Source organism: Pieris rapae, chromosome 5, assembly GCF_905147795.1.
Source record: "Pieris rapae chromosome 5, ilPieRapa1.1, whole genome shotgun sequence".
NCBI lineage: Eukaryota > Metazoa > Arthropoda > Insecta > Lepidoptera > Pieridae > Pieris > Pieris rapae.
The window spans coordinates 5,843,433-5,857,834 of NC_059513.1; the positions used below are offsets into that span (position 1 = coordinate 5,843,433).

Below are 14,402 nucleotides of genomic sequence, written 5' to 3' on the forward strand. Positions count from 1 at the left end.
GATAGTTAATCATTTATTGCGGTATGGGTTTTTTATTACATAAATTTATAATTACTTCATAAATGCAAACTTGGAAAAAAACTATTTTTTTTAAAAGAAATCGATTCAATCAACTCACGCTCGAGGATTCGAATCGATTTAAAAATATATATTTTTCTGGAATATTTTAAATGTGATAATTATTTTTGGAAGTTGTCGGAGTGAAACGTGATAAGGCATTATCACGTCGATATTTCGATTTTATGTAATGCAGTATGATCAGGAATAGAAACTACAATTTTCATAGTAATACATTATAGAAAAAATATGGCAACTTTCGACGAAAATATACGATATATATATGTATATAAACTCCAAAAAATATAGTATACGTAATAAGAACACGTAATATAATATATAGTCGTGAATAAATTAATAAAGTCATATAACTAATACAAAAGATAGAATATTTGGTTACCCGCCAACTCCCTGCTGAATCTGACGAAATAATTTGCATGCGCCAAAAAACATCTCCACAGAGTGTAAGTTGAAAAATGGCCATAAAACAGAATAATTTTGTACTTTGTACAGATCATAGCATTACTGCCCTCTAACGTCGATATTTTGATTTTGAGTTTTACTCCGACATTGCATTGCAGCCGCCATTTTGCTCGATGGAGTGAATGTAAAACAGCTCCCATGTATTCAAAAGTGGTGACTAGTTATTTATCTTAAAAACTTAGTGTTTCTGTACACTAATGGCTTGCTTAAATACACTTAAGTTAGAAATTAAAACGTTAGAGCAAGTGTTTCCCAAAAATCATGAGCGATTTCAGATAATGTCAGCTAGTGTCGACGAACTGACCTGCAGATTCGTTGGCAAAAATGGAAAAAAATATGAAATACATGCAAATATCACAGTGAGTATTCTTTATATATATATTTGAAATTAACTTAGATGCACGACAGTAACATTTAGTTGTTAATGAATGCTGATATTGATTATCTTTATGACAAAGGGACGTTGTTTATGAGGGCAGGGCTGTCAACAAAAGATTTACGGAAGTGATTATTTTCTAGACGTAGGCACCATTCCATCTGTTCATATAGTGGTATTCTATTTAATATTGTAGGTTTGATGTTTACAGTTGACTAATGATGCAAAACTGGTGCAATGCGCGCAAGTTTCGATCGCCACACTTATAATAACCCGAAACTGTTTCTCGGGTCCATGACGAATCATTGTATTGATCATTTAATTTCAGTGCGCATTTCTTGGTGTGTTTAACTAGTTACGGCTACGTTTATTGAGGAAGCACTGTTTTGTTTGAATAACGGTAAAAATGCGAATTTTAGGACAAAAGCTATTCGTCATGTTTTCTACCTGTTTTTTTTATTTATGTTGCGTTATTGTTAGATTTAAACCATTTGTCTGTTGTTGTACACAATTGTTATTGCTATGACTATGAATGTTTAAATTAAAAGGATTCCATATCTGTAGACATTATATTTGCATATGTTTGGGGGGATATCTAATTTTTCTCAACTTATTTATAAAAAATATTTTATTAGCCTTCTAATAACATTTCTAATAACGATTTTTTAAACACAATGAAGACGAAAAATACCCTAAAAAAGAACTATTAATGCAATGTTTATACAGTAAAACATGTATCTGTAAGCTTGAAATAATTTTCATTTAACTAATAAATCATTCATATAATGTATAATAAAGTAATACTACCAGCATTGTTGACTATCAATATTGAATCTTTAACTTATATTACTTACATTACTCAAGTGTAATTTGACTTTGGTATTTCAAGGAAACATACCCCACCACACCACCAGTTTGGTTTGCAGAAAGTGAGGATCCCATAGTGACCAATGCAGTTCAAATTTTAACAAACACACAGGGAAGAGACAATCATGTTATAAATCAGGTACAAATAAATATAATATTTAAGTTCTAAGGAACTAAAAGTTAAACCTGCAAAGTTCTATCCTGTCCAGTCATTGTGAATAGAAACAACAGTGCTTAGTTATATACATTTGAAGTAATATTTAAAAGATGTTTTGCCAATTTTTCTTTTAATTTCACTTTAAAATTAATTTAAATGAATACATAACTGTATGCATGGCTGTTTGTATAAAATACATTATATGTTTCTAGGTTGGTATATTGTTGAGAGAATTGTGCAAGTTACATGGTATCCCTGAGCCTCCAGACTTGGATTCACTCTCGCTGCCCATCTATCCTGCACCACAACATAGGTTTGATATTATTTGACTACCTTTTTGAGTTAAAGAATATTGCCAAACAAATAATACTAAAAATTATGATTTTTCTAATAAATTAGTAACTGTAACATATTTTGCATTATTGGTATCATATAAAAAAATGGTAAAAATTAAAATCAACAGAAAATAATAGATTTAATTCCGAATAGTTTCTTGATTGTTTTGAATGACGCTAACTACAGCCATTTTGTAAATAAAGATTATGTTTCGTCAACATTTGATAACACTAGATGGTTCTTAATTGTTTTCATATGACGTAGTTTGTATACATAAGAAGTCAGTTTAGTAATTATGTCAGATTTTTTTGTATCTAATAATTTTAATATGGTTAGAGTGATATTCCCTATTTTATCAGAAAAATGTGTTTGGCCACATACCATTAGGTACATTTTAAAATGTTTTTATATATTTACACATTTATACCACCTATACCACTTTCCGCCACTCGCTGTAATCACCAAGTTTTAGGGTTTATTAAATGTTTGGTAGAAGGTGCAACCATTACACTATATAATACAAATGACGCCAAGCAATTTAATATAATAATAATGAAAATGTGTAGAAAAGAAATGATAGAATTACAAAAAATCTAAAGTTTTTGATTCTAAATTGTTATTAAAAAATTTCAGAGTACCAAGTGTAACATCTAACGGCGCTGAATCCGGAACAGAAGAAGATGAAGACATGGCTGCTGAAGAAGATGATTCAGAAGGAGAGGATGACCTGCCACTAGAAATGGTTGAGGATGCAGCTAGAAGCAACAAGGTAAATTTAAATTTAACACAAACCTTGGTGTTTTTTATTTTACAAATGTTTTAAACTGTGAACATTAATCCCAACTTCTTTCATATGATCACTTGCTTTGAATCATCTATTGTTGTCTGCAACTATGCAGTGCACAATACTCCAAGCTCCAAATGGATGCTTCTTCTTTGTCTTCCACCAAACCCCGTGATTATTTAAATGACATCTGATGAACATCCGTCTGTGTTCTGCAATACTGGCAATTATTTTTAAATAAATCATATTACATTTTTAATGTTAATAAAACAAAAATTATCACTTGCTTTAGCAAAAAGTACCTTCAAAAATATCAAATTACCCACAACACAGATGTCTTGTGTGTGATGACTAGTGTCTGTTTGAATGCAAAAAGTTTTTTTTAAGTAAACATAATTTATTGTTTCTAATATTGTTTATGGTAAAAAAACTTTACTTGATAAATAAGAGGCTAAGTTGGAAGTAAAATATTGCTTGTTCATTAATACATAAACTTTTTAGGATGATATGGAAACAGAACACCTAGCAACACTAGAACGGTTGAGGCAAAATCAACGACAAGATTACCTGTCAGGCAGTGTATCAGGCAGCCTGCAGGCTACAGATAGACTTATGAAGGAGCTACGAGATATATACCGCTCACACTCATTCAAGAGCAATATGTATTCCATAGGTGTGTTACAATAACTTTAATACAGGATAGCTAATACCAAAGACAATTAAAGTAATAGACTAGCAATGTTCTGATTTAGGGGAAAGTTAAACTATTTTTACATGTTAGCAACATAAACAATTGAGTGTTCATAATATTTTTATAAATATTAAATTTTGAATCCAAATCATAATCTTTAATACATATATATCCTTTTTTTATATAGCAATAAAACCAATGAACACTTGTGTTTAGTCAAAAGCAATATCTTATGCTATTCACTAATAGATGGTGATGTCCATAAATTTTTGAATCGATGGCAGGAAAAAGTGAAGGCGGGTGTATATACTATAGTCGAGTCGTGCAATTATTTGTTTGAAATATTATTTTGTACTGACATTATTTATTTATTTTTAGCAAATGAATAGTATATTTATAAAGCATAAACAGTCAAACAAAACTGTTAAGTTAACTTATTAAAACCAAGAACTCCGTAATATTATATTATCTGTTACTGCATTTGTATGAAGATATATATAGATATATAAAGATGCTTGCGTACAAGAATGTTTAGTAAACTTTGATTGATAGATTAATTGATATTTATGTATATCTAAATTTTAATTGATATTTATGTATATCTAAATATTGATTTATTCATATATAAAGTACTTTGTAGAATTGACATACGGAGTAGCAATGGAATTGTTTGGAGAACATGGTGTCCTCGTGAAAAAGAGAACACAATATATCCAGCACTCAATGAGCAATAATTTAATAATTTCGACATATTTTTTTTTGGTTCTTTCTACATTATTATAATTATTTAATATAAAAATATACATATTTTTAATAAATGTATCTAATGAAACTTAAATATATAAGTATAGATAATATAGAAAACAATGTTATTAACGATTTTTTATTCTCAAAGTTTTACTTTCAATTCCAATAATATGTATGAATTTAGTTATATAATATTTTTATTTCAACCCAAGATCTTAAAGTATACAAAGTAAATGTAATATTATGAGTTATAATAATAGTATTCCCATTTTATGAATGTTAATATTGACTAGTATGGATCAATTGCAATATCCTACGTCATTGTAACTATTTTAATTGTCTTTGCTACTGATATATACTGGAAAAATTTACAGTTTAAAATTTGTTTGGTAGTTCATTCTATCCATATTAAATTTAGAGTTCGTTGTTTTGCTTAGGATTACCGTAAATTGTGTATTAAACACATCAATACAAGCACAATTTTCCTTAAAATATTATTTAGCCATATTGCTGTACAGAAAATAAAGTGACAATAGTAATTACCTTTTCTAAACTTCCATCTCAAAGCCTCATGGTATTTCTCAACTTTCGACTTTGATTTGATTAGCAATTTTGAATTTACTTGATTTTTACTAAATATTTTTTCTATATATAAACATTCAAGTGATGGTGTTCCCTGCTATTGTATTAATATTAATCTTATTATATTATTTACTTTCAGAACTGGTAAATGATTCTTTATATGAATGGAATATAAGATTGCGGTCAGTTGATCCTGACAGTCCGCTACACAATGATCTGCTAGTATTAAAAGAAAAAGAGGGCAAGGACTCCATACTCCTCAATATCATGTTTAAGGAAACATATCCATTCGAGCCGCCCTTTGTTAGGGTTGTTTATCCGATAATTTCGGGTAAGTTCATTCAAAATTTAAACGGGACTTTATTAATTATTTAATTAACTCGATGTTTTGATGCTTTGCCATTACTAGTTAGGGTTGCATAAACTAGAAATAATATGTTTTAGACTTATAAATATAAATGTACCGGTAAAAGTTGATGTTGGTGGAAAATTTTGAATAACTATAATTCTTTAATTTAATATCATATGCATCTTAAACTTTTTTAAGTTGTTAAGGTAAATCTTATATGTATAAAAGTGGCCAAACTCTCATTATGATTTCTCTCTAAGTATATACTTTTAAATAACAATTACTTATTATATATTAGATTGAAAATTAGTTACCCCTCAAAACAATTTTCTGCTTCCAGGGGGCTACGTCCTAGTGGGTGGTGCAATCTGTATGGAACTACTCACGAAACAAGGCTGGTCATCCGCTTACACGGTAGAAGCGGTCATAATGCAAATCGCGGCAACCCTAGTAAAGGGTAAAGCGCGGATACAATTTGGCGCGACGAAAGTCGTGTCGCAGTCGCAATATAGCCTTGCGCGCGCGCAACAGAGCTTCAAGTGCCTCGTGCAGATACATGAGAAGAATGGTTTGTATTTTTATGTTGTTTCATGGCTCAAATTAAAAAAAGAAAATGAAAATATAGTTAATTATAATTAGGATCCTGAATCGGTTTTAGTGGAAAGTCATTGCTAACTTGATTTCTTTTTCTTCATATTTTATGCATACATAAGTGTCCCATAGTTACCTATTTTTTACTTTTCTGTATCATCAAATACAAAATTTTGCACTTGTTTCTTAACATACTCGTAATTAACTTTACGTACGTTTGCCGTGTTTCTTGATTGTACAATTACATATACGTGATATGGACCCAACATTTAATACATTATTTAATGAAATTGGTCCTTAAGGACTCAATTATATCCTACAAGTTTATGCACATACTAATTGTATGATCTCTACTTATATGTGTTGTGCAAAAATTAAAAATTCGAAAAAATTTCATTTATTCATTTAAATTAACACTTAATGCATGGAAAAGTAAACATACATAAGTAACAAGGATTTTGGCACATGTATAATATAGATGATATAGATATTAATTCTGCATATGCAATGTCCTTATTAGTTTAATTATTTATTGCTTATAAGACTTACTGTCTTTCATTAATTTACCTCAAAAAGTAAATTCTGTATCTATTTGAAGCCATGTTACGAAATGTAATTGTTGAGGGTAGTCCAAGAACTATTGCTTCCTGTGATCTACAGTGAATTTTAATTTCTGGATATCCTATCAAATGACATGGGAGTTCATGTCTCCATATATATCATATTCTTTCGTATTAAAATGTTTTCTTTACAGGATGGTTCACACCGCCCAAGGAGGACGGCTAATCGTGTCGCGTTAAACTAAGACTAATGTGTAAACTAGCACTGAATGAGAGAAGTGAAATAATCGATTCCATTACGTTTTGAGCGCAGTTTGTATTGTGTTGTCTATGACTGACTGAATGAAACCCGTATCTATGTGTAAGTGCTATCGAGTGCAAAAGACTTATAAGACTTATAGAAAATGTAATGTGTAACGTTTTTTGTAATCATTAATTTTCTCTCGTAAAGTTATCCATACGTGTAGATTCTAGATGTTAACGGAGTGTAAAGTTGAAAAGTTCTTTGCATTTCTTTTTAGTTACGGAATAAAAAAACTGTGATTCGTACTTTTGTTTTATTTTAATTAATCTCAAGATTAATTATTATTGACTTTGCACTACACAGAATGAACAATTTATTTGCCTTTTATACCTGTTGAAGAAAAAACTGTATACATACATGGTTTCTTTTTTTTAATTGAAGTAATTAATTAAAAAAGGTGTGTTAAATTATTGATTCGGATAAAACTTCAAAGGGCAAATTTAATGAAACAAACACGAAACGCAACACAAGTTTGCAATGTATATTATATAGTAACGGAGTCTCCAACATAGTGACAAGGAGAACTCTTATCAATTTTGCTAGTAAGCAATGGACTTATGAAATGACTTATAAAATTTGTGGCAACATTTGTACGCTAGAAAACTGAAGCACTAATTTTGGGGCCTTTCATGGAATTGGTAGTAAATTTCTTTCACAGTGTACAGGTAAAAAATGTATTCATTAATTTATAAACCTTGAGTTAATAAAGAGTTTAGTTCTTACATTATAGTAAGTACTGTACGTACTGTCAGTATATAAGTACTGTCTCTTTTTATCTTAGCAACCCAATTAGACAGAAAGAGAACTTTGTGTAATCCGGCTGATTTAATTACTAAGGGTAAATATTTCATATAAAATTATTGCAGGGCTGTGTAGGTTGATTCCAAAAATAAACATTCAGTTGTAACAATATTTCATATATTTAGCACCACTCACAATATAGATGTTTAATAACCACAATGTGTGAGTCACAATAATTAATAGCTAAACCTTACTCATATTAAAGTTTCGATTTATTATAATTGTTTTTCATAAAAGCTAAAAGTCCCTCCACATGTTCTTTGGCACCTGGTTCATTAATTTCATGACTAAAGTTTTCAGCACACATGACATTAAACCACCTTTTTAGTTTTGGATATCTGAAATAATTTAACAATATAGTTTTTAATCAAATCAAAAAGAGTGGTTTAGCAGAAATATAATACTAATTCTCATTTCCGGATGTACATATTATACATGTAGTTATGAGCTTGTGACTCATAATTGTACTATGTTTTTTAGTTAAGTTGTGTTTCTTTTTAATTATAAGATTGGTTAGATTTTTAAATATTAATGGGATTTGAAGTATTACAGGTAATACCTACTTTGGGGTTGTTAAGACTTATACAAAACTCCAAAAATACCCACCTGTTACTGTTGATAGGATGTAAACCATTAAGAGTAGACATAGTTGTAAATATGCTTATGTCAGCCAGTGTCATAACATTGTCAGCTAAGTATATGGTATTTTCGAGGTATTTCTCTAGAGTTTCATAGGCACTTTCCAAATTCCTTATCATTGAATTTGATAACTTTGACAATTTTCCAGTATATGTTGGACCCTTTAATAATATTGTCAAACTATGAAAATACATTTATTTAAATTACAATCTATAAAATATTTAAACATGTTTTTTTTAATCCTACAAATGCTACAAGCTCTTTAAAATACATTTTTCTTCATAGCTCAGTTTAACAATAACATACAATTAATAGATCATTGACAGCTAAATAATCCATCAGTTCGAAGATGATAAACTAATTAAACCCACTTGGGATCCTGTTACCCTCGAAGAAAGCAATTTGTGATAGTATGGAAGGTCTTTTTTACTTACATATATTGTAGTTCTATTAACTTACTGAACAAGAAAATGTGTACATACCATTATAGATCTTAATCTTGGAAATAAAATGCCGCAATCAAAGAATAATCTTTGATTAATAGTAGCTCTTATTCTTTTGTCTCTAGGATATAAATATTCATGCTCTGGTTTGGACTATTTATCAAACAAGTAGAGAATTATAGCATGGCTGGAAATATGTATAGATTCATATATAAGTTACTATTGTACACAACAATAAAGTATGATGCATTAATCAATACTTTTATATTAAAAGATTCTGCTATTTAAAAAAAATCACCTATCAGCTAAGCAGAAATTATCTTCTTCCCACAAAGGTATAGTTTTCATAGGGTTTTTCTGAAAAGCATTATAACAAAATATGATTAGCTAAAGATACTAAGGGCTTACTTGATGTTTTTGAATTTTGATGTGTTTGATTCTAGGGGATACAAAGAATAATAAGGAGGGAATCCAGAAAACACTGTTTTATCACTCTTTGAATTAGTGGGTAGAGTATTTAATAAATGTAGAATTTCTAACCTTGAACATTTCTGGAGTGTCTTGTTCCCGTAATAGTGGATTTAATTCTTGAGGTTCGTAAGGAACTCCTAATAAATAGGAAGCAATCATAACCGTTCTAGCGGGTGGGCTTGCATCTTTCTTGTACAATTTAGCCATATTTTGAAATATAAACTTAGTATTAAATTTGGTAGATGTATAATTTTTTTATTGTATCACTTACAACTTTATCAATTTCCAAAGTAATGATAATTGGTTATCAGATAGCACAATACAATATGCATCAAAATAATTAATTAACAATGCCCTATGGGAAATGGTAATACGAATTGTAAACAAACCAGTGTAACCAACTCTAAAAAAAATATTTACTCCTGTAGCCTAAAAATTTATTGTACATCACATATACACATCACAATAGTACCCTTTACAAAAAATAACATGTTTTATTATTGTTGTATTGTACATTAGTTGATGTTAAAGTAGTCTTAATGCAGATAATTTATACGAAATCGACATATTTTAGCGCTCATGCCTTCATCTTACCGCAAGATAAATTTGCTTGCGAACGTAACAGTGTTCACAACCGTACGATAATTATCGTACATGTACGATAATTTCATAGCTACGTACGATGTACGATGGTACGGGACTATCGTACGCAGATTGTACGATAATTTCCGTGCTCATGAAAAGTTTGATAATTACACAGATAGCCCAATAATAATTACAGTTTTTTAGTGTTAGTACCATCTTTTGGCTGATTGTTATACTAGGATCACATGCCGATGCTTCATGGCGCAATCCTTTCATCACTGTTCAATTCGAATTATAAATTTGAAATGTTGGCACGTTCATCACACTCGAAGTGTCCTAGTCCACTCCCAGCTCAGGTCTTGCCATACGTCAAACATTTAATTTGAATTATTATTTTTTCAATTTAAAAAACACAAGTTTACAAGATTTAAACTATAAATCATTTCCAACATATTATTCTCACGTTTCATATGATTTTTAAAAGTATTTTATCCATTTTCTGACTTGTACGATAGTTTTTATCCATGTACGATAATTTTTCGGCCCTGGTACGATAGTTGCCTGGCTTCAGGTTGTGAACACTGAACGTCACTATTTCTTCCTCGTCATAACGTTGCAACACTGAAATTGTCAAATCAGGAATCGAATCGAATTAAAAGTTCTAGAATAGTTATTAAACCTCATGGCTTCTTTTGTAATGTTAAAGTCAAGGTCATTTGTAGATGCTATGGAAAGAAGTATGACAAATATATTACAATCGTAAGTTAAAATGTTATTTGTTGATTAACCCAAACTCGTTTTTATACATCAACTCCTTTTTTATACATCAATTGGTTAAACTGAAATAATAAAAGAGATAAAACACTAAAAAACTATTCAAGAAATTAATAGTATAATAAGTTTCAACCTAGTAAAATTAATTAAGTTAATTTTAAATATAGTAAGCATGTATAACCTAAAACTTGATTGTAGAATATCAGAAGATAAGACACATTCAGATGTGTGTCGGATATGTAACCAAGGAAATGCTGATATTCCTATTTTTGATAATACAAGTAATATAAATATTTCCGAAGAAGTTACGCATATCACAGGAGTTTTTGTAAGTTTTTCTTATGAAAAGCATATTCAACTAGTAAAATTAAATTGTACTAATTTAAAATTACAATTTTTTAGATGCTTGATATTGACAAATATTCAAAATATATCTGTGAAAATTGCTTCAATCTACTTAAAGGATCCATATTCTTTCGGGAGCTATGTCTCAGAAACAACCAAAACTGTTTAAAAAAGCTATCAAACAGAGAAGGTAAGCTATTTAAAAATATTCCAAAAGTGTAGACAACCAAAGTGTTTAGTTTGTAATAATTAAATTCAAAACATCCTGTTGGAATTTTAACTTCTTTCCTTTGCACCCAAAATAAAATTATTGGTTTTATGTAATTACTGGAAATTTATTTTACTTTTGTTTCCAACATAACTAATAGGTACATTGGAAATCAGATATTTTTATTATTAAAGCACTGTGAATAGTATTAAAGGTTTTAAGGAGAACCTGTTAAATATTCTCTTGGTAATTTTGGACTGCACATATGGTTTATTGTTGGTTGTGACAAATATTTTTATTTTTAGATCAAAATATTAAAACTGATGGGGATCAGGTTTTTGAACAGGGAACACCAGCAAATCATTGTGATGATGAAGTAGATACATGGCTTTGTTCCTCTTGCAATAAGGAATTTTTAGACCAGGTAACATTTACTTAATTCCTCTATAGAAATTAATAATTGGACCTACAGCCTTTGAAATAACTACACTTGATTCTATTTTTTGTTGACTCATATTATTCCAGATTTCATATGACATGCACTGGACCGAATGCAATAAAAATGATGAAAATGCTGAATTAAACTTTAAGGTAGAAGAAAATGAAACAGCATTATGTGATGTTTGTGGCAAAACTATGGCTTGTGTTGAACAACTCACACTTCATTTGTAAGTTTTTTATATGAGTAGTATTTTTATAACCTTACATTCCTGAATTTTCTCAAAGTTGGTCAAGATTGCTTTGATTAACCACAGGATATTTTTTAATATTTATAAATACTTATAAATTATTTTATTATTTACAGAAAAAGCCATAGTAATAATTTTCCATATCTAACTGGCAATTGTCCATACAGAAGAATAACAGTGGCACTATTTAAGGTGCATAAAATAATTCATTTAATAGTCAGACCTAAGCGTACTCAATGCCCTCAAAAAACTACCACTCATGGAAATTTAAAAAAGCATATGGACCGTCAACACAGAAATATTCAATACAAGGTACCTACCTACCTGCTACAAAACTTTTAATTAAAAAATCTGAGAAATTTGTAATGCCCAACACTATTGGTCTGTGTATGTGCCAAGGGTTTCTTTTGAAATTCTCTAACAGACTATACCGATGGCGGCTTAGCCAGACCCTGATCTCATATTTATTAATAAATGAATATTTGATAAATATGTGTAGCTGTCCCTGGACACATTATATACACATATTTATTGAAACAAACACGAAACTCAACACAAGTTTGCAATGTATATTATATAGTAACAGTTCTACCAGTTACAACCATACGATTAGGGCAAAAAAAGTTCAGCTCATTACTGATTGTCGGAACTTCCTTCAGTTCCATTGATGGGCACTAATTCTTGGCTTCCTCCAGCTTTTTCCAAACCTCCTTTTGCCATGACTTTGTTTCTCCAGTCTTTTCCTGTTATCTCTATATTCTATTTACCTTATTCTAGGACGCCTGTTTCTCTTTGCCCATCGTCCTTTCCATAATATGTCTTATGTCCCATGTAATTAAAGACCACCTTTTATGTGTGCTTATATACCAGGCGCGCGGCGTGAAATGCCCGTTTTTGAGCATGATGAAGATAATGACTGAATGACTTTGGCTTTTTGTCTTATTCTTTCGTTTTCCAATTTAGATTTATCTACTCTGGGGTGTGTCTCTCGCATGACATACGTCACAGGCTGTAAAAAAAAAATATTAGTAATAGAAAGTTTTTTGTTCTCAGATAGGTCCAACCCATCTGTAAAAACATTTGAAACTTTGCAATTTTTTTTAATTGTATATTTTATCTTTTTAGTGTCCTTATTGTAAGAAGATAACATCGTCAAAGCATGACCGTACAAAGCACATCGAAGATATGCATTTAAATCAAGAGGCTTTCCCATGTGATATTTGTTGTAAAACTTTTAAAATAAGGTACGGGTTTTTTTTTATATAAAACGAAACTCGCTGTTTGAGTTTGCATGTTCGATTATTTTTTTCATGCTTTACATTCAAACGTTCATGTAACAATACTCGTTTATTGCAATTCAAATTTAAACGGATCATGCACCTTACGCATTGGACTATATATATACATATATATATATATAGTAGTAGAGACTATATAAGAATTTAAATTCAATAATGAGTAACTTTTGCCATTATATATTTTTTTAAAACTGTATGGAAAGTGTGTACTGTTTTTATTTTTAAATTTAAACATGTAGAATATTTAATAATTGTATTTATTTTTCAGATATTATTTACGCAAGCACCTTAGAAAAGTCCACAAAATAAAAACGGGACATCCAAGAGCTTGCAAACCTAATTACTTGCGCTACCATAATGAAGAACAAAATAAGGATGAGGTTAAGGCGGATGTATCATGTAATAAGTAAATATCATTGAATGTGAACAGAAGACAGAAAATACGGAAGCCTGTCAAGATCTCTCTTAAAGCTTTGAAATTTCATGTGTAATTGGCATGTCAAGATTAAATAAGTAAATACATAGTTTATGAAAAGTTGTTCTTGTACACTTGTAAACCCCTTTCCAACACAAAATGGTTACCTAAGTACATTTATCGTTCTACGGTCGATATCACTTGATAGTCCGTATATTTATAATCGTGTAAATCTTAAGACAGATCGTAAAAGACAATTAAGATGAGAGAGTATCTTGAAGAGTTAATCGAAGGTATGATTATCGAAAGGATAAAACCATTCATTCTTCGTCTACCCTAAACAGCACATGTCGCTTTGGCAGCACTTTGCAATTTAAAATTTAATGTCCGTGTAAACAGAATTTCTACATATTGTTGTATGGTTGTATTTCGAGATTTTGTGCCAATTGCTAACTTGAGTACAGTGCTAAGGATGTTGTAATTAAAACAAATTTGAGATGTTTGTACAAAAAATACTGGGAGAGAAATAAGTCGAATAAATTGCACAAAGACCATTTAGGTACGTAAATATTTTCAGTCCCAGCTCCAGTCCCAATAGATGATTTATTATTTCTTTCTTGTAAATACTGAATTCTCATATTTTTAATTTTTGCACTCATTTCTTCAGGAACAAATGCCACATTGCACAATTATCTCGTAAATGTGTTCAAAGCTGCATTTCTCACACTCTCGTAACTTCTATAAAGTTCCTTGAACTTAATATTAGTAGTCACTAAATCGATCCCTAGTAATCACTAAAATCGAATAAAAGTAACGTACTCAAAACTGTTTAGACCCATTTGTACAATAC

At 30.0% G+C, this 14,402-nt stretch overlaps 2 protein-coding genes and 1 pseudogene across 2 annotated transcripts; 2 read left to right on the forward strand and 1 right to left on the reverse strand.

Annotated features, from left to right (window-relative positions):
* Window positions 1–619: 619 nt before the first annotated feature.
* LOC111003969 (ubiquitin-conjugating enzyme E2 Q2) lies at window positions 620–7,129 on the forward strand. The gene is made up of 8 exons (XM_022274762.2): window positions 620–899; window positions 1,806–1,922; window positions 2,153–2,253; window positions 2,910–3,045; window positions 3,562–3,733; window positions 5,220–5,411; window positions 5,770–5,997; window positions 6,775–7,129. Exons 1-8 carry the CDS (start codon window positions 738–740, stop codon window positions 6,804–6,806), a joined length of 1,140 nt encoding a protein of 379 aa, XP_022130454.1. The 5' UTR covers window positions 620–737; the 3' UTR covers window positions 6,807–7,129.
* A 656-nt stretch (window positions 7,130–7,785) lies between these two features.
* Window positions 7,786–9,645, reverse strand: LOC111003970 (annotated as a pseudogene).
* Window positions 9,646–10,422: 777 nt separating this feature from the next.
* LOC111004003 (zinc finger protein 431-like) lies at window positions 10,423–13,675 on the forward strand. Its single transcript, XM_045628196.1, has 8 exons — window positions 10,423–10,582; window positions 10,796–10,925; window positions 11,000–11,132; window positions 11,456–11,574; window positions 11,676–11,818; window positions 11,956–12,151; window positions 12,965–13,083; window positions 13,406–13,675. The coding sequence occupies exons 1-8, from the start codon at window positions 10,506–10,508 to the stop codon at window positions 13,545–13,547; spliced, it is 1,059 nt and encodes a 352-aa protein (XP_045484152.1). The 5' UTR covers window positions 10,423–10,505; the 3' UTR covers window positions 13,548–13,675.
* The last annotated feature ends 727 nt before the right edge of the window (window positions 13,676–14,402 follow it).